Below are 24,186 nucleotides of genomic sequence, written 5' to 3'. Positions count from 1 at the left end.
GTTAACCTAACCACTAATCTTCAGTTTCCTCTTCTGTAGATAATAGTCCTACTTAGTGCATGAGGTCATTCTGATCATTAAATTAAGAATATCATTGCCTTGGGGGCGCCTGGGTGGCTCAGTCGGTTACGTGTCCGACTTCCGCTCAGGTCATGATCTCATGGTCTGTGAGTTCGAGCCCCGCATCGGGCTCTGTGCTGACGGCTCAGAGCCTGGAGCCTGTTTCAGATTCTGTGTCTCCCTCTCTCTCTGACCCTCCCCCTGTGTCTCTCTCTGTCTCAAAAATAAATAAACGTTAAAAAAAAATTAAAAAAAAAAAAAAAGAATATCAGTGCCTGATACATAAACTAGTTCTCTGAAAATTTATTATGGGGAAATTTTTCTCCATAGTGAAACATTAATGTGAAGGTTTTTTCCTCCCAGTTTAGCTGTTTCTCTGCAAGTCTAGTTTATTCTCTCTTCAGTAAGATCAAGGGTCGCTGCTCATGATTGAAAAACCCCATTATAAACTGATGTATCTAATTTAAACCTAGAATGTGTTAGAGCCTAGCATGGAGCTGTTTACAACTGTTAGCTTGTCATTCTTGTCTTTAAAAAGATTTTTTTTTTTTTTTTTTTTTTAAATTGTGGGCACCCTTCTGTGTACTTCCCTGCCTCTAATCCATCAGCAGGCTGGGTTAGTTTCACCTCCTATAAATTTGGTGCATAAATTTCAGTCACCACTGCTATGGCTTAAGTACCCATCACCATTTGCCTAATGTGCCAGCTGGTGTCCCAGCTCTTGGCCCTTCTAATCTGTTCTACCCATGCTAGTCAGGGTGATCTTTACAGAACATTGATATGATCATATCCCAAGCTTGCTTGAAACCTTTTCATGGGTTCCCATTGCTGTTAGAGTAAATTCCAGTCTTCTAACACTCTCTCTGAGCTGGCCCTTGTTTACCTCTCCAGTTTGATCTTTTACCATTCTTCCCCTGCCTCATTCCTTCTACTACACCAGCCTTGTATCATTTCTCAAACTGTGTTCCTTTTTGCTCTAAGATTGTGTTGTCCAGTTTGCTAGGCACACATGGCTGTTGAGCACTTCAAATGTGGCTGGTGTGACTGAGCAGCTGAGTTTTTAATTTAACTTAAATTTTTTTTTTAACATTTATTTAATTTTTTTTTTTTTTTTTTTTTTTTTTTTTGGGGACAGAGAGAGAGCATGAACGGGGGAGGGGCAGAGAGAGAGGGAGACACAGAATCGGAAACAGGCTCCAGGCTCCGAGCCATCAGCCCAGAGCCTGACGCGGGGCTCGAACTCACGGACCGCGAGATCGTGACCTGGCTGAAGTCGGACGCTTAACCGACTGCGCCACCCAGGCGCCCCTTTAATTTTTTTTTTTAACGTTTATTTTTATTTTTGAGACAGAGAGAGACAGAGCATGAATGGGGGAGGGTCAGAGAGAGGAAGACACAGAATCTGAAACAGGCTCCAGGCTCTGAGCTGTCAGCACAGAGCCCGACGCGGGGCTCGAACTCACGGACCATGAGATCATGACCTGAGCCGAAGTCGGCCGCCCAACCGACTGAACCACCCAGGCGCCCCTAACGTTTATTTAATTTTTGAGAGAGAGACGGAATATGAGCAGGGGAGGAAGAGAGAGAGGGAGACACAGAATCCGAAGCGGGCTCCAGGCTCCGAGCTGTCAGCACAGAGCCCGATGCGGGACTTGAACTCACAAGCTGTGAGATCATGAGCTGAGCTGAAGTCAGACGCTTAACTGACTGAGCTACCCAGGCGCCCCTCTTAATTTTTTTTTTTTTAACAGAGCAAGCAGGGGAGTGGAGCAGAAGGGCACGGAGCCCAACACCGGGCTCCATCCCACGACCCTGGGATCATGACCTGAACTGAAATCAAGAGTTGGAACACTCAACCAACTGAGCCACCCAGGCACCCCTTCACTTAATTTTAATTAATGTAATTATAAATCTCCATACGTAGCTGGTGGCTACCATATTGGACAGTACAGCTTTAGGGTTTCAGCATGTGCTCTCCTGCTTGCCTTGGAGCACTCTCTTAACTCTTCGTGGCTAATTGCTACTCACCCATCATATTGAAATCTATTTCTTCTGCAGGGAGGCCTTTTCTGACCCATCAACCTAAATTAGGAAATCTCGCATTATTCTGTCTCATAGCCCCTGTACTTTTCCTACATAGTACAGAATGACAAAGTGGCATTGTTCGTTTTTCCAACTTACCTGTTATCTCCCCACTTAAAAGCAAGGTTCATGTCTCATTCGTCACCAGTGTATAACCAGCTTCCAGCACTGGGCCTGGCGCGTAGTAGGTTTTTGGTACATCCAATGAATGAACCTTCTGAAACGTCTGCATTTTCAGTTCTTGGGAAAAGTTCACAGAATGGTGTCTCTGTCTGGGCACTGTCACATTCTGAAAGGTCTCAGAACAGATGCGTTCTAGGCGCTGGTGGAGGAGGCACAGGACCTCTATGTAGGTGTCTGTCTTGGGGAGGTCTTAGGTGTTAGTAGATGTAGTGCTCTTGCAGGGATACAATGTAGGTTTTTTAGGCTGTGCCTTATGCAATTTGTTACATGTAAGCTTAGACCTAAGTTCCCCAAATGATTAATTACATATATCATCTCAAAGCATTGTGCCTGGTAAATAATATTTATATTATATATATTATATATTTCTATATATATTTATACATATAGAAATATAATTATATATTTATATATATATATAAATAGTATTTGTTCAGATGCTAATTGACAATTCTTTGGAAACTGCAGCATTATAGCATAATGATATAAGAGAAGTTTCTGCTTCACAGGCTTGGGTGGAGGTGTTGGGGAGCAATCCTGGAGGTCGTTAGACAACACTTATAAACACAAGTTGTTTTAAGAGGAAATTTTTTATGGAAAGAGCCTAAATGTCCATCAACTGATGAATGGATAAAGAAATTGTGGTTTATATACACAATGGAGTACTATGTGGCCATGAGAAAGAATGAAATATGGCCCTTTGTAGCAACGTGGATGGAACTGGAGAGTGTGATGCTAAGTGAAATAAGCCATACAGAGAAAGACAGATACCATATGGTTTCACTCTTATGTGGATCCTGAGAAACTTAACAGAAACCCATGGGGGAGGGGAAGGAAAAAAAAAAAAAAAAGAGGTTAGAGTGGGAGAGAGCCAAAGCATAAAAGACTGTTAAAAACTGAGAACAAACTGAGGGTTGATGGGGGGTGGGAGGGAGGGGAGGGTGGGTGATGGGTATTGAGAAGGGCACCTTTTGGGATGAACACTGGGTATTGTACGGAAACCGATTTGACAATAAATTTCATATATTAAAAAAATAAAAAAAAAATAAAAGCTGCTTTGATGGAAAAAAAAAAAAAAAAGAGGAAATTTTGGGGGTGCCTGGCTGGTTCAGTCAGTAGAGCGTGCAACTCTATCTCAGGGTTGTGAGTTCAAGCCCCACGTTGAGCATAGAGCGTATTTTAAAAAATATATAGCAAATTTTGAATAGGGCAACAGATTCCTCCTCCCCCTGCAAATTTTCAAAAATGACCAGAAAGGGGGCACGTAGGTGGCTCAGTCAGTTGAGCGTCCAGCTCTTGGATATCAGCTCAGGTCATGATCCCAGGGTCGTGAGATTGAGTCCTGTGTTGGGCTCCACACTGAGCCTGGAGCCTGCTTAAGATATTCTCTCTCTCTCTCTCTCTCTCTCTCTCTCTCTCTCTCTCTGTCTCGCAAATTAAAAAAAAAAAAATTCAGGAATGGAAACAATTCTGAAGTAAAAGCCCACTTGTAACTGATGGTTTATTAGGCACTATCTGATTTTTTTTTTTTTTTTTTTTTAACCCAGTTTGACTGCAGTTCTTTTGCTGGTCTTAATGAGTCGTGTCTGAAAAGGATTGTTTTCCCAAGAGCTTAGCTGTTTCTGGAAGAGAGGAAATAATGGTAGTAGGGGATGGGGAGCAGGAAGGAGAAAGTAAGCATGGTTACTTTTTGAAATTGTGAGAAAATTGGAAAGGCAGAGTCAGTTCCATGATGTGTAATTACACGTTTATAGGTGGATTCTGAGGAGCCAGTCTTTGAAGCTGTCATCAACTGGGTGAAGCACGCCAAAAAGGAGCGAGAAGAATCCTTACCTGACCTGCTGCAGTACGTCCGGATGCCCCTGCTGACCCCCAGGTACATCACAGACGTCATAGATGCTGAGGTAAGTCAGGCAGAACACACGGGATCGAAAACCATGAGTATCTCTTGTAGCTTAGTGTTACGTACTTCAAATCGGTTATTCACCGTAGGCACAGAGCCTCCTGGTTAGCATCTCTAGGAGTGCCAGAGAGGATGGTGCTAGGTGGTCTCCAGATAATTGGTTGGCAAGTTATCCTTCTGGAAATGAAAATCTATGGTTTAATTTTCTGTTTTCTTGTCTTTTTGTTTGCTATGCCCCTTTGTTTCACGTAAGCAACATCAGATGACAAATGTTGTCCCCTTCTCCATCAAACATAAATTGTTCCAAATTGCCCCGAAAAAGATGCTTTGCTTATCAGATGTCTTTATTTTTGACCTCTTGTGAAACCCAACACCAAAGTAATTTGATGCATTCTTATATGAATTTAGGTTGTACTGTGTGTATTTATTTATTTTTATTTATTTATTTGTTTTTTTACGGTGTTTCTTTATAAAAGCGTTTCTCCAACCCAAGCTCTTTGTGTGTGGTATGTTTTCACCGTATGTATCACCTGTTTACCTAGACTGTACTTTGGGCGAACACTGCTATTTAGCACATAGGTAAAGCCCAGGTCAGTGAATGCATTCCTTCCTCTGGCCCAGCCTCAGACCTCTTTGGGAGTTAACTACAAACACAGTTTTCCAGTTCACATTAGAAAAGTTGCAGGCTGATTAGTGTCACATGTCAAACTCACTTTCTCATATTTGTGATTTCTTTCTAACAATTCATATTGCCGTTGTGTCTATTTCCTTATTTTGTGGTTCACAGCCCAGCCTCTCGAGTCAGATTCAGGAGACTGAAATCCTATATTCACCACTCACCCTGGAGTGGGGGAACCTGGCCTCACTCCCCTTCTCCCTCTGAGCTCCTCCAGGGCTCCTCACTGGCTGAGCCGAGCCAGAAGTCAGAGGGCATGGGGACCCTACGACGTAGTTCACGTAGGCCAGTCTTCTAAGCCAGAGAGTAGAGTGAAGAAGGATGTGGAGTAAATTAGGATATGAAGGAGAGCTGCCCAGTACAGAGCTCCATCAGGGGAGACCTAGGCATCATGACAGTGTTGTGAACATTTGGGAAATTATTTCAGACAAGATTTACTTCTTCCTGTCATCCCAGGAATTAACAGTAGCCTTCTGGTTTTCCCTTAAAATTTTTGTTAGCTATTACATACTTGTGTTTGTGTAATCACTGGAAGGATGTACAGACAAACTAATTAAAATAGTTACTGCCCAGTGCCGAGGTAGATAGGGAATACTTCTCAGTATATCTTTTTATGTCATTTGATTTTTGAACCATGTAATAATATATTGTCTATTAAAAAAATTTTTTTTAATCATTTCTGGAAACCAGCAGCGTAGTTATTACCAGCAGCCCTCTTGGAACCACAGGGCTTTAGAAACTGGTTTTCTGTATCAAGAAGTGAATTCTTATGTGTGCCATTTATACTCGTAATATTAAAGACGTGACCCCTGTGGCTCACTTTACTGCCTGCTGTATTTCAGCCTTTCATCCGCTGTAGTTTACAGTGCAGGGATCTAGTTGATGAAGCAAAGAAGTTTCATCTGAGACCTGAACTGCGAAGTCAGATGCAGGGACCCAGGACGAGGGCTCGTCTAGGTAAGCTGGCATCTTGGCAGAAGGAGGGATATTTTTCAGCTACCCCTTGCCAGGTGGCATGATGTAGTTGAAAAGAACATTCTGTAAGAAATACAAAGACCTGTTTTAGACCTGTTTTTAACCTTTTAGAAAGGGTGTCACCTTGGACAAGTCACTTTGCCACCCTGAGCTCTACTGTAAACCAAGGATACCTTCCCTATCTATTTCCTGTGACTATTTGGAGGATTAAATGGAATCGAGTGTGTAAAAGCCACCTTCTAAATTGTCAAATATTATGCAGGTTATTATTTCAAGATATTTGGAGTCTTGTGAATTAGAAATTATTTCAAATACCAAGTAGTAGTTTTCTCATTCTGGATGAAAAGAGGAAGGAAAGGCAGCAGCATAGTATAAAGTTCAGGAGTGACATGTAGTACTTAAGAACCTGGAGCCTGGACTCCGGAGCCGGTGTGGGTGCAGATCCCAGCTTACCACTTACTAGGTGTATTAACTTTGGCAAGAAACTTAACCTCCCTGTGCGTCAGTTGCCTCCTCTGTAAAGTGGGCATCATCACAGCTCCCGCCTCAGAGGTTGTTCTGAAGAGTAAATGAAGTAATGTACGTAAAAGGGTTAAAAGAGTTCTTGACACATAACAAGTGCTGTGCACATTAGCTGTTGTTTTAGCAAGGAGGCTTAGGTGCAGATCTCAGCCCCACCAATGACAGGCTGTATGGCCTTGGGTAAGGTATCAGTTTGTCTGAGCCTGTGCTTCTGCCTCTAAAGTGAGGGTCCGAGCATCTTATCTCACTGTTGTTACGGAGATTAAACAGGATAGTGTATGTAAGATGCCTGACATTTTAGCCGACAGGTGGTAGGACTCAGATATTACCTTATTTCTGTTTCCTATCCTCCCTATTTTGCTGTTGTAGGTTATAAATGATATATGGGGTGGCATTTTGTTTTTGTTGCTTTCTGTTTTTCCCCTGACTGTGGACTCAGGCCTGCCAAGGTATTAAATTATAATTAAGCTGTTCACTGATTGCTTTAAGTAGAATGATGATTTGTCTCCTATATATATGCTTTTAATTTAAATCCAAGTTAGTTAACATCTTGTAATAATGTTTCAACGCCCCCTATATTTTTGATGGCATAAGTACCATATGTCAACATAGAAATTTTAGAAACACAGAGAAGCAAAAAATAAATAAAAATCATCCATAATCCTACCACCCAGAGATGTTGCTTTGTTTGGGGTTTTGTTTTGTTTTTTTTTTAAGGGGACTCAGAGAAGAAGTAGTAAATGATACTGTTCTAATTCCTGCAGGATAACAACATGTGGTCTGTATCTCATACTATATACAGGGATACGTACTAATCAACAAGACAGATTGAAGGACTAAGCATGAAAAACCATGGTAATATTAGAAGTTAGAGGAAAATATTTGTATAACTTTTGGGTGGGAGCCTTTTTTTTTTTTTTCTATTTTTAGTTGTGGTAAAATTTACCATCTTAACCATACTCAAGTGTACAGTTTGGTGATGCCTGGGGGGCTCAGTCGGTTAGGTGTCCAACTCTTGATTTTGGTTCAGGTCATGATCTCACAGTTTATGGGTTTGAGCCTTGCATCGGGCTCTTTGCTGATGTGCGGAACCTGCTTGGGATTCTCTCCCTCTCTCTCTGCCCCTGCCCCCTCTCAAAAATAAATAAACGTTTAATGTATATATATATTTTTTCACATTGTTCTACAACCAATCTCTAGAACTCTTTTCATCTTACAAAACTAAAAAGTCCATACCCAGATGGTAGCCGTGCTTGTGGTGAGTGCAGCATAATGTATAGATAGAGTTGTCAAATCACTATTTGTGCACCTGAAACTCATGTAGCATTGTGTGTGAACTGTCCTCAAAAAAAAAATAAAAAATAAAAAAACCACCCCAGGAACCATATAAATCAACAAGAAAAAAACCAACACAATAGAAAATTGGCATGAAAGACTTATAGTAGCCCACTGAAGCTGAAATACAAGCGAACAATGAACATTTGAAAATATAGTTCATTACCAGGTCTAGAAATGAAGGTTAGAACGAGGTATTTTTTAAGTCTGTTTGTTTGTTTATTTTTGAGAGAGACAGAGAGTGCAAGCAGGGAAGGGGCAGAGAAAGAAGGGCACAGAAGATCCAAAGCTGGCTGTGTGCTGACAGCAGAGAGCCCCATTCAGGGCTCGAAGTCATGAACCATGAGATCATGACCTGAGCTGAAGTCAACACTTAACTGACTGAGCCACCCAGGCGCCCCTTAGAATAAGATATTTATTGAAGTGGAAGATATTAAAAATATTTCCGGGCGCCTGAGTGGCTCAGTCAGTGGAGTATCTGACTCTTAATTTTGGCTCAGGTCATGATCTCAAAGTTCGTGGGATTGAGCCCTACATCGGGCTGCACTGAGAGTGCAGAGCCTGCTTGGTGTTGCAAACTATGAGTCTGGAGTTCTCTCTTTTCCAGCAAGAGAGCGGATGCAGAATTGAATACAAAAGAGGCTATTGCCGGGGAGGAGACAAGAGCCCCTAACAGGGCTTTCATCTCCGTATTTATTGAGCGCTCAAGATCTTGCACGTGGTGAACGTGAAGAAAACAATCAGATGGTAATCATTAACTTGTGTGGGTAAGAAGCAAAGGGTCTGGGGGAGCAAGTGGAGTTTGTTAGCAAGGTACGTTGGCACTAGATGGGAAGTAATTTCCTGCAGGTGATATAACAAGCTGCTCCTGATCCCATTACAGTATCTTGCTAGCTAACCTTAGGTGCTTTCACCCTGTGGTGGTGACTTTCCACCCTAAGCTCTTTTCTAACCCATTTATGTGAGTAGAACCTATTCCCCCCCCCCCAGCTTGGGATTCTCTGTCCCTCCCTTCCTCTCTCTCTCTCTCTCTCTCTGTCTCTCTCTGTCTCTGTCTCTCTGTCTCTCAAAATAAACTTTTTTTTTTAAAGTGAGTACTCTTTATGTCCCATCTGGGAATCTGTACTATAGAAATATTTCCAGGATGGGGCATCTGGGTGGCTCAGTTGGTTAAGCATCCAGCTTCTGGTGCATCCAACTTCTGTTGAGATCATGATCTCTCTGCTTGTGAGTTAAAGCTCCTCATCAGGCTCTGTGCTGACATCTCAGAGCCTGCAGCCTGCTTCGGATTCTGTGTCCCCCTCTCTCTGCCCCTCCCCAGCTCAGCTCACATTCTATCTCTCTCTCTCTCTCTCAAAAATAAAACGTTTTTTAAAAATTTAAAAAAAAAAAAAGAAATATTTCCAGGAAAAAAGGGAAACAACCTGAATTCCATCTGAAGAAGAATGAATGGTTGACTGAATTATAGTACAACTGAAGCATAGAATATTATGAAACTATTAAAAGCATTGAGTCAGACATGTGTAGCTGGACAGAGTAACTGGGTATATACTAAGTTGGGGGTACTTTTCATTGGGGAAAAAAAGGCAAAAACTCCTGTATATGTACTATATATGTATATGTTTTCATGATTATAAACAAAGGATATGTATGCAAGGATAAACACCTTTAACAAGATGGGATTGCAGGGGAATATTTTTACCGTTGCTTTATTTATATACTTCTGTGTTATTACCATGTGTGGTTACCTTTGTTATTTAAAAAATAAAAATAGATATTCTTTCAATATTATGTGAGCCAGTATATAGTGGAAATCATCTGGTACAAAGAAAAGACACTTTGCTTCCTTTGATTTCGACTCCCAATGCTATTACTCTAGTAACTTGCTTTTTGAATCTGGACAAGTCCTTTAACTTCTCTGGATTACCATTTCTTCTGTATATCAGGGGAGTTAAATTCAAACCACTGAGGTTCTTTCCAATACAGAAGATAACATTTCTTTTTTGCAGAGCCAGAAGTGTCCCAGAGAGTACTCAATAGCACTTCCTAGCTGCTTGTTAAATTGAACTAAAGCCAATGAAAATTTGTGTGAACCAGCAAACCAGAAGACTTTTTGGAGATACATTTTCTGCATTTCTCTGTACTGGCAGGAGAAGGTGCCCGCCTGCTTAGAGAACTTGCTTATTGCCCTGATCTTGAAAGATTAGGATTCTACATGCCCTTATAATTTTGAGGTTATTTTTCAGAAGTTCCAGAAAAGAAATTCTGAAGCCATTTCCAATTCCCTTTTTTTTTTTTTAAATGTTTATTTATTTAGTTTGATAGCAAGAACGAAGAGAGGCAGAGAGACAGGAGAGAGAGAATCCCAAGCAGGCTCCGTGCTGTCAGTGTAGAGCCCTATCAGGGCTCAGACTCATGAACCGTGAGATCATGACCTGAGCCAAAACCAAGAGTTGGCCGCTTAACCAACTGAGCCACCCAGGCACTCCAACTAGATTCTTTTTTTTTTTTTTAATTTATTTTTAAGAGCGCGCGTGCGCACGCGCGCGCACACACACACACACACACACACACACGAGTGGGGGAGGGGCAGAGAGAGAGGAAGAGAGAGAATCCCGAGCAGGCTCTGCACTGTCAGCTCAGAGCCCGACTCAGGGCTTGATCCCAGAAACTGAGACCATGACCTGAGCCGAACTCAAGACTCAGATGCTTAACCGACTGAGCCACCCACGAGCCCCTCTTCTTATTTTAGCATCTCCTTATCAGCGCCTTAGGAAGTAAATTGTTCCTGCCTATCGTGTCTTCTGCCCATCTCTATTCATAGAGGTTGCTAAACCAGCTACCAGGATAACTCTTCTGCATACAGCATAAGGAAATTAAATTTACAGCTACATAAAAATAGCTTGCCAAATCATGTGTGAGGATTCTCTTTTAGTTATTTACCTCTTAGCCATTACTTTCTCACAGAAGACATAATGGAAATTGCAATTCCTAATTTGTCACAGTCTCCTTTTCTGAGCTAAAGATCAATACATATGGCAATGTAGTCTCTGAACCGTGTTATTTTAGCAAGCTTGCAGTCTGCTGTATTCCTCTAACATCACACCACAGCACACACACAACTCCTAATCCCTCCCCCCACAAATAATGACCATGGCATTGTCAAGATGCCTCAGTTTCACTAATGTGCTTTTTCACACTGTTTCTGTCAGGTGTTTTATTGATTGATTGATTGATTATGTATTGATTTTGAGAGACAGCGTGAACCGAGTAGGGACAGAGAGGGAGAGATAATCCCAAGCAGGCTCTGTGCTGTCAGCACGGAGCCTGACATGGGGCTCAACTTCACAGACTGTGAGACCATGACCTGAGCCAAAACCAAGAGCAGCCAGGCACCAGCCAGGCACTCCCTGTCAGGTGTTTTAGACCTATCTTCCTCGTTGGAAAGATAAAAATCTAACAAGTCCCTCCCACCCCCATTCATTGGCAAAGAACAAACAGGCTTTCTTCCAGTCAATCCTTAGACTAGCTCTTTTCACATTAGTTAGATTGTTAAAGTAGTGGTCCCCAAGTTAGGGTCCGAAGACATTAGAACACTGGAGTTCTTCCAGGAGAGGAAGACTTTCTAGGCAAAAGCAATACAAGAAACCACAAAGGAAAAGGTAGTGTATTTGACTAAATGAAAATGCACAACATTATAAGACACATTAGGAAAATAGATTTGCTACAACCACAGCAAAGGGTTAAATTTATTTGTATGTAAAGAGCTCAGTAAAAATGCATGGGAGGAACGCTAAAGACTTGAGTGTTCAGTTTACAGAGGGGGAGGTACAATTGACTACTAAATATAAGGGGGGAAATGCGACATAATCACTAATAGAGTCTTATTAGTAATAAAGTAAGAATTAAAACAATAAATACAATTTTTTGCCTACCATAGCACCAGAGATTAAAAAAAAAAAAAACAATATCCAGCTACAGAGAGTAGAATGAATTGGCATATATATGAATTGGCCTTATATGTTGGTGGCCATATAAATTGTTTTAAGCCTCAGAAAGTAATTTTATAATTTTTATTAAAAGGTTTTTTTTTTTGTTTTTTTGTTTTGTTTTTTTTTTTAAGTTCATGTTCTTCACTCTAGCAACCTCCCAATGCTGTATTAAGAAAATAACTGGGGGTGCCTGAGTGGCTCAGTTAGTTGAGCATCTGACTTTGGCTCAGGGCATGATTTCACGGCTCCTGGGTTCAAGCCCCATGTCGGGCTCTGTGCTGACAGCTCAGAGCCTGGAACCTGCTTGGGATTCTGTGTCTCCCTCTCTCTCTGCCCCTCCCCTGCTCTCACTCTCTTTCTTTCCCTCTCAAAAATAAACAAACATTAGTTTAAAAAAAAAAAGAAAAGAACTGGCGGGGCACCTGGGTGGCTCAGTCAGTTAAGCGTCTGACTTTGGCTCGGGTCATGATCTCACAGTTCGTGGGTTCAAGCCCTGCATCAGGCTCTGTGCTGACAACTTAGAGCCTGGTGCCTGCTTCAGATTCTGTGTCCCCCTCTCTGCCCCACCCATGCTTGTGCTCTTATCTCTCTCTGCCTTTCAAAAATGAGTAAACATTAAAAAAAGAAAGAAAACTGGCATTTCGGGGCACCTGCATGGCTCTGTTGGTTAAGTGAACAAGTCTTGGTTTCAGATCAGGTGATGGTCTCATGGTTCGAGGGATCAAGCCCTGAGTTGGGCTCAGAGCTGACAGTGCAGAGCCTACTTGGGATTCATTTTCTCTCTCTCTCTCTCTCTCTCTCTCTGCCTCTCCCCTGCTCACACATGCACTCTGTCTTTCCCTCTCTCAAAAATAAAAATAAACATTTTTTTTTGGAAAAAAAAAAAAGCTACACAGTCTAAATAAAGACTAAACTCCTATCTGTTCAGGGGTGCCTGGGTGGCTCAGTCAGTTGAGTGTCTGACTTCAGCTCAGGTCATGATCTCATGCTTTGTGAGTTGAGCCCCACGTTGGGCTCTGTGCTGACAGCTCAGAGCCTGGAGCCTGCTTCGGATTCTGTGCCTCCCTCTCTCCCTACTCCTCCCCTGTTCACACTCTGCCCCTCTCTCTCTCTCTCTCTCTCTCTCTCTCTCTCTCTCTCAAAAATAAACATTAAAAAAAAATTAAGATTATATCTGTTCAGTGTGAAAACACTGGTGCTCTCATACTTATCAAAAGCTCTGTTGGTACTTACATGTAACTCCAGCAGTACCAGCAAGTTAATTACTTAGATGCAGCTCGGTAGACAGTGTTTCAAACCACAAGACCTGGGGCGCCTGGGTGGCTTAGTGGGTTGAGCGTCCGACTTGGCTCAGGTCATGATCTCATGGTCCATGAGTTCGAGCCCCACATTGGGCTCTGTGCTGACAGCCTGGAGCCTGCTTCCGATTCTCTCTCTCTCTCTCTCTCTCTCTCTCTCTCTCTCTCTCTCTCTCTCTCTCCCTCTCTCCCCCGCTCATGCTCTGTCTCTCTCTGTCTCAAAAATAAATAAACATTAAAAAAAACACAACAAACCCAGGGGTTCCTGGGTGGCTCAGTTGGTTGGGCATCCAACTTCGGCTCAGATCGTGATCTCACAGTCCGTGAGTTTGAGCCCTGTGTTGGGCTCTGTGCTGACGGTTCGGAGCCTGGAGCCTGCTTCAGATTCTGTGTCTTCCTCTCTCTCTGTGCCTCCTCTGCTCATGCTCTGTTTCTCTCTGTCTCAAAAATAAATAAAAACATTTAAAACACGCACACACACACAAGATCTGTCATGGGAAAATAATGAAGAGTCCTTCATGACAAAGACGTTTGGAACCAATGGTCTAGGACCCCGGGCATTTAGAACCATAAAATCCCTGAGTGCCTCTTGCTGATACATTTGTCCAAGTTCCACTGTAAACATATAGTTCCCAGCATGTTTATGGAGAAACTTTCAGCTAAGAGGAAGCACTGTCAATTTTCTGGGTTTTGTAACATAATCTAAGTATTTCTTACCTGTTTCTATGTCCCATCCTTCAGAAGCTGCCTGAACGAAATATTATCAAGGAAGTGGTTTTTTCCCCTAGGCTTTTTTTTTTTTTTTTTTAAGCATTTGAGGAACTTAGAATTTAATGAAACTCAGAACTCAGTTTTATGAGTATGTTCTTTGTTTAAAAATGCCTTTTTTTAAAATACATAATTTCTTGTCAAATTGGTTTCCATACAACACCCAGTGCTCATCCCAACAGGTGCCCTCTGTGCCCATCACCCACTTTCTCCTCTCCCCCATCAGCAACCCTCTCCCACCAACCCTCAGTTTGTTTTCAGTGCTTAAAGAGATGCTTATGGTTTGCCTCCTTCCCTCTCTGTAACTCCCCCCACTCCCCGACCATGGTCTTCTGTTAAGTTTCTCAGGGTCCACATATGAGTGAAAACATATGGTATCTGTTTTGCCTGACTTATTTCATTTAGCATAATACTAGGCTTTTGTTTTCTTTGTTTCTGGGAATTACATAAAGCAACAGGAATTACAGCTGAAAATCAGTGGGAATTTTTTAAATGCACAAAGCATAGAAAATGCCTCTCAGTTGTTGTGGAGTATGTTCATTGTGTTAGCCATACAGATATCATCCACTAGTATCCTATTTACCTACAGAGGGAAACGTGTGTGAATAGAATTGTTTTTGCCTTCTCTATTCAAATCAGAGGGAGAGAAGCAGTACTGTAAGAAAGGGGTAAATAGGGGAATAGTGCTGCCAAGGAAGAAACAAATACTTTGTGGTCCTGGCCTCTTCCAGCTTGAAGGAATTTTATGCACAAATAAAATAAGCATAATATGAAAAGACCCTTTGTTCAAAGGCTTTGATTTTCTGAAAGGAGCTGACTGCTGAGACTTGCTTACTGGCTCACCTTGGAAAAGGGTCCATTTAACTTTATTTGGCAAGTATACAAGACAGGTGTCCTCTTAAATGAGGTTAAACTTCATGGTTTATGTGTAGGATAGTAAGAAAAATTTCAAACATATACAGAAACAGAAAAATACAATGATTCCCTGTACCCATCACCCAGTTTCAGCAGTTATCAACTCATGGCCTATTTTGAAAGAAATCTCAGGATATAATTCCATCCATATATATTATGCTTTTATACATATCACTGAAAGAAGGAGCTTTTTAAAAATATATCGGGGCTCCTGGGTGGCTCAGTCAGTTAGGTGTCAGACTTCAGCTCAGGTCATGATCTCACCGCTTATGAGTTTGAGCCCCGTGTCAGGCTCTGTGCTGACAGTTCAGAGCCTGGAGCCTGCCTGGGTTCTGTGTCTGTCTCTCTCTGCCCCTCCTTCCCTCCTCCCGCCCTCAAAAATATAAATAAACATTAAAAAAAAATTTAGATGTATCTGAAACACCATTATCACCCTTAAACACAACCAGTTCTTTATTTTCATCAGATATAAATACCTGTTAGTATTTCCCTAGTTTTTGCTTTTGAACACTTAAGTTTCTCCAATCAGGATCCAGACAAGGTCCACATGTTACATTGAGTTCTTGTCTCTATCTCAAAAAAAATTTTTTAACGCTTGTTTTATTTTTGAGAGACAGACACAGATTGCGAGAGGGGGAGGGGCAGAGAGGGAGAGAGACACAGAATCTGAAGCAGGCTCCAGGCTCCGAGCCATTAGCACAGAGCCTGATGCGGGGCTTGAACTCACAAACTGTGAGATCATGACCTGAGCTGAAGTCAGCCGCTTAAGCGACTGAGCCACCCAGGCGCCCCTAGTCTCTTTTAATCCATAGGCTTTTCCCTCCTACTTTGGTTTTTCCTTGCAATTTATTTAAGAAACCAAGATGTTTGGCTTCTAGAATTTCCCACATTCTGGATTTTGCTGATTGTATCCATGTAGTGTCATTTAGTGTGTTCTTCTGTCCCCTGTATTATCTGTAAACTGGTGATTACACTAGAATCTTGGTAAGTTTCAAGATTTGGGTTCAGTTTTTTAGCAAGAATACTTCATAGGTGATGGTTGTATACTTCCTATTTAGCATTATAAAGTAGTATTTTTGCTTTCACCTCATGATTACAGCAGCCACTGATGATAACTGTCAGAGCCATTACTTCATCAGGGATGCATCTGTTTTTGGCAGTTTAAAGGTACTCCATTTGTGGGACGCCTGGGTGGCTTAGTTGGTTAAATATTCGACTCTTGATTTGGCCCATGATCTTGCAGTTCGTAGGTTGGAGCCCTGCGCCATCAGCCTGGAGCCTGCTTGGAATTCTCTCTCTCTCCCTTTCTTTTTTCCCCTTCCCTGCTCATGTGTACACACATATTCTCTCTCTCTCTCTCTCTCTAAATACATTTTTTAAAAAGAAAGAAATGTGGGGCGCCTGGGTGGCGCAGTCGGTTAAGCGTCCGACTTCAGCCAGGTCACGATCTCGCGGTCCGTGAGTTCGAGCCCCGCGTCAGGCTCTGGGCTGGGCTGATGGCCCAGAGCCTGGAGCTCGTTTCCGATTCTGTGTCTCCCTCTCTCTCTGACCCTTCCCCGTTCATGCTATGTCTCTCTCTCTGTCCCAAAAATAAATTAAAAAGTTGAAAAAAAAAAAATTAAAAAAAAAAAAAAAAAGAAAGAAATGTATTCCATTTACTCTTTAAACTCCAGTTATTTATAATAGTGCCTTGGTCTCTCAAATGTCTTCCTAGTAATTGAATCATACAAAACGCTCCATTCTTTCCATGCACTTCAGTAGGGCACATTTACGGAGGATTTTCTCAAAAGACTTTGCTCTTTGAAAAGAGGCAAAGGAGGAGATATTTAATACAAGAAGTCTTTACGGGAGAGAGTAAGATATAAAGGACATCAAAATATCTTCTTTGGGAAAACAGAGAAAAAGACTTTCTTTAAAAGCCTGCTGTTATGATGGTGCACCTGGGTGGCTTGGTCAGTTAAGTGTCTGACTCTTGATTTTGGCTCAGGTCATGATCTCACAGTTTGTGGCTTCGAGCCCCACATTGGGCTCTGCACTGACAGTGTGGAGCCTGCTTGGGATTCTGTCTGCCTCTCCCCTGCTCACTCTCTGTCTTTCAAAATAAAGAAACAGACATTTAAGGGGGGAAAAAACCTGTTACGATTCCCTGGCAGTTGTGATGAATTAGTAGGGAACATGGTCATATAGTTGGCTACATTGGAAAAATAAAAGTTCATGGAAGAGAATTTTAAAAATCTATTACTTGGAGGGCACCTGGGTGGCTCAGTAGGTTAAGCGTCTGACTTCGGCTCAGGTCATGATCTCATGGTTCATGAGTTCCAGCCCCGTGTGGGGCTCTGTGCTGACAGCTCAAAGCCTGGAGCCTGCTTCACATTCTGTGTCTCCCTCTGTCTCTGCCCCTCCCCACTCATGCTCTGTCTCCCAAAAATAAAAACATCTTAAAAATTACAAAAAAAAAAAAGCCTACCACTTGGTCCTTAAACCACAACTTTCCACTTTCTTGAGACAAGGTTAGTAGGAGAATGTTATTTCCCCATTGCAAAAAACTCCCATTTTGAGTTTTACAGTCTGAGAAGGGCAGGGAGCTCCTTTAGCCCCCTGCCTGCACTTAGAACCTCATTTATTATGTCAGCCAGAGGCATGTAGATAGGCTGGAATGGTGTGGTGTGTTCAAGTTTGCCTTCTGGAGTTTTTTTAAATTTTTTTTTTTTTAACGTTTATTTATTTTTGAGACAGAGAGAGACAGAGCATGAATGGGGGAGGGTCAGAGAGAGGGAGACACAGAATCTGAAACAGGCTCCAGGCTCTGAGCTGTCAGCACAGGGACCCGATGCGGGGCTCGAACTCACGGACCGCAAGATCGTGACCTGAGCCCAAGTCGGCGCTCAACCGACTGAGCCACCCAGGCGCCCCTGCCTTCTGGAATTTAATATTGTCCTGAAATTTTAATTTCAGAGGTCCAGATCCTCAAGAGCTAGAGCCTCAGAAAGAAGTAATTTCCTGTTAGGCAGCCTTATGATGAGTGTCCTATTTCAGATTGCTTTTCTGGGCCACATAAAACAAAATCCTACAACTGTTTCTACTTATGTTTCCCTATGAGTAGTTTCCCAGCTTGGGATGGTGACGTAACCTATCTTTTTCTCTCTTTGTCCTCAGGAGCCAATGAAGTGCTTCTGGTGGTTGGGGGCTTCGGAAGCCAGCAGTCTCCCATCGACGTGGTAGAGAAATATGACCCCAAGACTCAGGAGTGGAGCTTTTTGCCAGTGAGTAATGGTGGAGCCAGTCATTGGAAAAGAGTTTAAATGTCCTCAGTCCCTGACTCTAGATCATATGTAATCCAGCCCTAAAAGTAGCAAAGCCTAGTAATAGTAAGATGCTCCTTACAATAGTGTCATGTACATGGTAGGTTCAAAATCAATTAATCAATCCATCGTTACTGACCATTTGATTAGAAGATTAGACTTCAGAAATATCAATGCCCCCCGTTCCAAAAGAGGAGAAATATCAATGGCCCTGTGTGAAATTAAACTTACCTGACCCACCACTATTTCAGCACCTTCCTGAGCTGTCCGTGTAACTCCCAGCATGCTCCATTGTCATGCTCTGTTAAGCTGAACTCTGTTAAATTATGTTAAATTGAACTAATGTTCACTTGAAGTCTGTAGTTTATATCTTTCTCCCTTTGTATGTCTCTGTTTCAGTGCTGGATGAACAATAATAGTTCTGAGAACATGGAAATCTTTTAATCAGTCCTCCTAACTTTTAGGATATTGGAATCCTGGCCCTTTGATTAGCAGTTGGGGCTACTTTTCTACTTTATAGAAAGATAACAGTTTTTAGCCCAGTGGAACAGGAAGGAATCAGACACTGGATAATGGAAAGACATTAAACTTTATGGAAGCCTTGGAGAGAGGCAGATGTGGATAAGAGTTGCATCTTTAAAAGCATCACAACAAGCAAGAGGGTTTGGAGGCCACTTGAGGGTGAACTACTGCCCCAGGGGTTCACAGTGACAAGTGAAGAAGGAGAGGTACATAGATAAAAACAGGAAGGTTAGCAGCAGATAAGGCCTAAGATTTGCATGACTGAAATATTTGTACCTCTTCTCTCCTAAATCCGTAGAGCATCACTCGTAAGAGACGTTACGTGGCCTCAGTGTCCCTGCATGACCGGATCTATGTAATTGGTGGCTATGATGGCCGTTCCCGCCTTAGTTCGGTGGAATGTCTAGACTACACAGCAGATGAGGATGGGGTCTGGTATTCTGTAGCCCCTATGAATGTCCGACGAGGCCTTGCTGGAGCCACCACCCTAGGAGGTATGCTTGGTGTGCAGGGCAGTGTTTCCGTTTTGTTGGGGCTGGACCAGGGTTCATAACTCTCCTGTTGTCTGGCAGGAGCATGAGGTCAAATATTCCTTTTTGCTTTGGGAAATATTAATGTTACCAAAGCTTTTCAGTATTCGTGAATGTTTCAACACTGACCACAGAGTTGGTAAATCAAGTTCCAGCGCGCCGAGTGGACAATTGGCACTGGTTATATTTTTGCATACTCCACCTTTGAAGTCTTTGAGTGCTTTCAAGGATTCCATCTTACCCCGTTCTTTTTAGATGTCTTAACTCTGATGTCTTCCTTATCTCTAAGACTTAATTGACTTATCTCATGAAAAAACACTTTGTTTTTGTTCCCAAACATTTAAAGGACTTGTGGGGAATTTGTAAGGAGAAGAATGAATAGAAATCTCTCATCCTCGTGGTGCCTGGGTGGCTCACTCAGTTAAGTGCCCAACTCTTGCTGTCGACTCAGGTCATGACCTCACAGTTTGTGAGTTCAGGCCCACATCGGGCTCTGTGCTGACAGCATGGAGCCTGCTGGGGATTCTGGCTCTCCCTCTCTTGCCCCTCCCCCACCTTAAAATAGATAAACATAAAAAACTAAAGAAGAAATCTCTCATCCTCTAATAGTCTGTGATTCATTCATTCTGAGCAGATATGATCTACGTGTCTGGAGGCTTTGATGGAAGTAGGCGTCATACCAGTATGGAGCGGTATGACCCAAACATTGACCAGTGGAGCATGCTGGGAGATATGCAAACCGCCCGGGAGGGTGCTGGACTAGTTGTGGCCAGCGGAGTGATCTACTGCCTAGGTATTCAGTCTGGGAGGCGAAGATGAGGGAACTCAATGGGTGGGGACCCCTTTTTATGAAGTTCATAGACTTTTTTCAACTAAAACCCTAGTCTATCCCAATATCCTTTCTGTTAACTGAGGTTATCTTTCTCATGGAAGCAGAAATTAGGGTACTATCAGATTTTTCTTTGGATTATTGGAACTCTTGAAGGAGAACTGAAACTATAACCATTAGTTGAAACACTCTGAGAGAGGCACACTGGGAATGGGCATGAGGGTTTACCAGTCTGTCTGAAATGGTCTCTGCTTTGGTTTTCAGGAGGATATGATGGCTTGAATATCTTAAATTCAGTTGAGAAATATGATCCCCACACAGGACATTGGACTAATGTTACACCAATGGCCACTAAGCGCTCTGGTAAGACCACTCATATCTAAAGGAGAGGACAGTCGACTGTGCTGACAAATCTTTACATACGCAGTGGTGGTGGAGTCAAAGAGGGTATCAACAGATCAGAGTTGTATTTCTTTCTTCACCGTACACTTCACTCATGTAAAACATAAGTCTGGTTTCATTCTCCTCTTTGCCTGTCTTTTCTCTAAACATAATGAAAATAAAGACAACTAGATTATTCTAAGCCTGTCTGGCTCTAGTCCACATCCCTCAGCTACTCTAGAACTCAGCTGGCCACCAATGATCATGTTTTGTTTTTAGAATTCTTACCCTAAGCTTGGTAGTATTGATTTACTATGCCTTTTTCCCCCCAAGGTGCAGGAGTAGCCCTGCTGAATGACCATATTTATGTGGTGGGGGGATTTGATGGTACAGCCCACCTTTCTTCTGTTGAAGCATACAACATTCGCACCGATTCCTGGACAACTGTCACTAGTATGACCACTCCACGATGCTATGTAGGGGCCACAGTGCTTCGCGGGAGACTTTATGCTATTGCGGGGTAAGGATTTGGAAGCCAGGCTAGAGTCGTCGTGCATCCAGGACAACATGATCCATTCCGAATTTTTGGATCGAGACAGGGTTTGGGTTGGGGGAGACATCTCCAGTGGCAACCTTTAATGTAGGACTGTATGGAGAGGAATAGAAAGTTCATTTTCTTCTTTTGCTTCTTCCCCACTCAGATACGATGGGAATTCCCTGCTGAGTAGCATCGAGTGCTATGACCCTATCATCGACAGTTGGGAAGTAGTGACATCCATGGGAACCCAGCGCTGTGATGCTGGCGTGTGTGTTCTTCGAGAGAAGTGACCATTGTTGGAGCACCATCCAGAGCTAGTGACCAGTCCAAGGGACAGTTTACGGGAGCGTCAAGGATCCTTTCCAGAATATCTATTTCTCACCGTGTGCACAGGGTGATTACAAGCACCAGTGTGGTGATGATTGTACTTATTTGACACACACTCCACTTTGTGCTGGTAGTTCTCTCTGAGGAGGGTGGGTAACAGACACTCAAGGGAAGACAATGCACACTGAATGGATCTGAGAGGCCAGACCATCTCTCCTTGTCCAGAGAGCACTGTCATGTGCTTGGGAGAATCCATATATATGTTGTGCCTCGTGTATTACAGAGAATTAAGGTGAGTATGACCTACTAGATGTGGACAGTATCCAGCGTATGATTGGAAGGATACCAACTTGAGTAAGCTGGGTAAAATCCAAGTCTTGTTTTCCAGGAATAAATATCTTTCCTAGTCTGCAGGTAACTAGGGGCAACACAGTTCCGTTCTGGAGGATAATAGAGGGGAAAGCCCCCTATCAAAACTTGGGGGGCTTGGGGAGAGACCTGGCATTGCCTTAAGGGACAAGGTTGGTGTATCAGAACTGGGTTTAGAATAAGGGAAGTAAACAGAATTTGATGGGATGTGAGTAAACCCAGAACACCGGTGAGGTATAACCTGGAAGACTTAAAAGGGTGTGTTATTGGAAGGATCTTTTAATTTCCCCATGATCTTTCTGGGTGCGCATCTTGGCATTGACAGAGTAAGAATGAACAACTGTTGGGATGAGCAGAGATGGAATAAAGGTGGGAGTTTGGTATGCCTGGGAACAAACTAGAAGTACCTGTGATTTTACAATCGTCTTATTTCCCGCCAGGGCTCATCTCTCTATGGCAAGGTTTGCCTTGAGCCGGTGAGACACTGTCTGTCTGTGTTGAATCAAATACTACTACACTATTATACTTCATTACTATTTATTTGGGGGTGGGGTGGGGGTGGCAGCAGCGTAGAAATTCAGCTACCTGATTACTGCCCTGTTCTTTTAAGGGCACACTTCTGCTAAGGAGTGGTTTTTACTGCTGTGTTTGGTACAATTAGTCCTTTTCCTACTATGAGGTCCCCTGACCTGTCCTTAGAGTGGATTTTATTCTTCCTGGGACAGAATAATCAAGGCAACCAAAACTCTTTTGTTAGTTCCAGTACTTGGTACCACCATTTCTGAATTTCTGGGCCACTATTCAAGGCTCCCCTGTGTTACGGAGTGAAATTCTTGGCTTTGTGGGTATTGGGAGTGTGGGGATGTGGTAACCTAAACAAGGATGCACTTTCCCTTTATTCTAAAATTCCATTTTTTTCCTCTTTCCCCGGGTTGTATTGGCGTAAAGAGTTCATTTCCTTTGTATTTTTTTAAGAAAATATTAAAAATCCGTGGTCTCAAGTGCCTATAAGAGAGTTTGTGGCTAACCAACACTGTCTTGCAGATACTTGGGGAGGGGTGGGGGGAGACCAGGCAGAGATCAGCTGTATGATCCTGTCTCTTCAACCTCTTCACCTTATGTGTTTGCCAACTGGCCCTGCTATGTTTCTTTGCTAGACGCGGGTAAGAGGTAGCCCCTTTACCCTTGTGGAGCTTCTCAGCAGTAAAATATTTACGTGAATTTGTGTATTTATTGACTCCTCTCACACTGGGAGTTTACTTGAAAAGCAAACAGAATAAAGAGGAGTCAATCTTGAGCTCACTTAGTACCCACTTGAATTTTAGGGTCTTTAGTCACTCCATTCCTTTCTCTGTTTGCTTTGATTTATGGCACCTGATGTAAACAGCCATGCAGAAGGCCTGCACAACTGCAGAAATCCTGACATTCCCAGAGCGAAGGGAAGGGGGAGCCAAAGAGGAAGTTATTTTCACTAAAGAAGCCCTGCCAACCTTTCCTCAGCAGATGGATTGTGCCTGCTGATCAAACCACAGCTATGAAACATATGACTCATCCTTTCTCAGGAAGAGATCCAGGGGAGGTGGAAAAGTGGGGGTTCAGAACTGATGGCTCCTAAACTATCTTTACTGCTGACTTAAGAGTTCTTATATGGCAGCCACAACTGAATATTCTGCATAAAACATCTAAAACTCATTGCTGTCTTTCCACTCTTCCAATCTTGCATACTCTTCTCATACACCTACACAGAGGTATGCCTGGTATGGGGGTTCCTCCTGTTTTTCTAGCTCTCTTCGCTGGCAACCAGCCACTTAGCTATCCCGCCTCGGAAAACTCATTTATCTTGTGTTACCCCCGTTACAATACAGACATGCAATTCATTTCTGGCTTGTACATGACATTATCTTTAATAGTTCCAAATATATTCTTATAACTGTATTCCCTCTGCTACCACTTAGTTCAAGCCTTTATCTCTTACACAGACTCATGGAGTAATAGCCTCCTGATAGCCTCACCTCTGCTCTTTTCCTGTCTTCCAGTCTAGCCCCTCCATTTAGTTATCAATGTTCTTCCTCAATTACATGGAGCATCATTACAGTGCCTAACATACAGCAAATTTTCAGTGAATATTGGAACAGTTATTTCTGGCCTAAAATTCCATAGAATCCCATTTCCCACATTATGAAGTTCAAATTCCTTAGCATGGCTTTAGACCCATGGTGCTCTGGGCCCACTCTACCATTCGGATCTCCCCCCCGCGCCCCTACTGTTTTCTCTTCCCTCAGGTGTAATGTCCTTCAGTGGACTACTAACCATTCTTAAGTGTGTTCTCACCTTTGTTCATGTATTATACTGTTCTTCTGACATAGTCTTGCTTTTCAGACAAAATCCTAGTCACATTTTGATGCCTAATTAAAATGTCACCTAGGTAAAGCCTTTTCTAACTCCCCAGATGGAATTATTCCCTAATCCTGGCTTCCATTTACTTTGTTCCCATGGTTGTCTTTATCACATGTCATTTGTTTTGGGTATGTCTTCCTGTTTAGACTGTGTGCTCAAATACAAAGTGCCTATTATCATTGTATCCTCAGGGTTTAGTTATATTACATAATTACTAAATGTTGAATTACTGAAGGACAAAGAGGAAGAAGAAAAACCTGCAGATGGGGATGATGGGTAGAT

General features: G+C 42.6%; 1 protein-coding gene across 2 annotated transcripts in view; it reads left to right on the top strand.

The window, feature by feature from the left end:
• Positions 1-22,508, top strand: part of KLHL12 (kelch like family member 12) — a 35,760-nt gene extending 13,252 nt beyond the window's left edge. For both annotated transcript variants that reach the window (XM_058700701.1, XM_058700702.1), the window contains exons 5-12: positions 4,080-4,229; positions 5,747-5,861; positions 17,866-17,972; positions 18,832-19,027; positions 19,698-19,856; positions 20,157-20,255; positions 20,607-20,793; positions 20,975-22,508. In XM_058700701.1, coding sequence (XP_058556684.1) covers positions 4,080-4,229; positions 5,747-5,861; positions 17,866-17,972; positions 18,832-19,027; positions 19,698-19,856; positions 20,157-20,255; positions 20,607-20,793; positions 20,975-21,101 — 1,140 coding nt within the window. In that variant the 3' untranslated portion in view covers positions 21,102-22,508. The remainder of the gene's footprint in view (positions 1-4,079; positions 4,230-5,746; positions 5,862-17,865; positions 17,973-18,831; positions 19,028-19,697; positions 19,857-20,156; positions 20,256-20,606; positions 20,794-20,974) is intronic.
• The last annotated feature ends 1,678 nt before the right edge of the window (positions 22,509-24,186 follow it).

This window comes from Neofelis nebulosa, chromosome 15 (genome assembly GCF_028018385.1).
Source record: "Neofelis nebulosa isolate mNeoNeb1 chromosome 15, mNeoNeb1.pri, whole genome shotgun sequence".
Lineage (NCBI taxonomy): Eukaryota > Metazoa > Chordata > Mammalia > Carnivora > Felidae > Neofelis > Neofelis nebulosa.
This window is presented reverse-complemented; position numbering and strand designations above follow the sequence as displayed.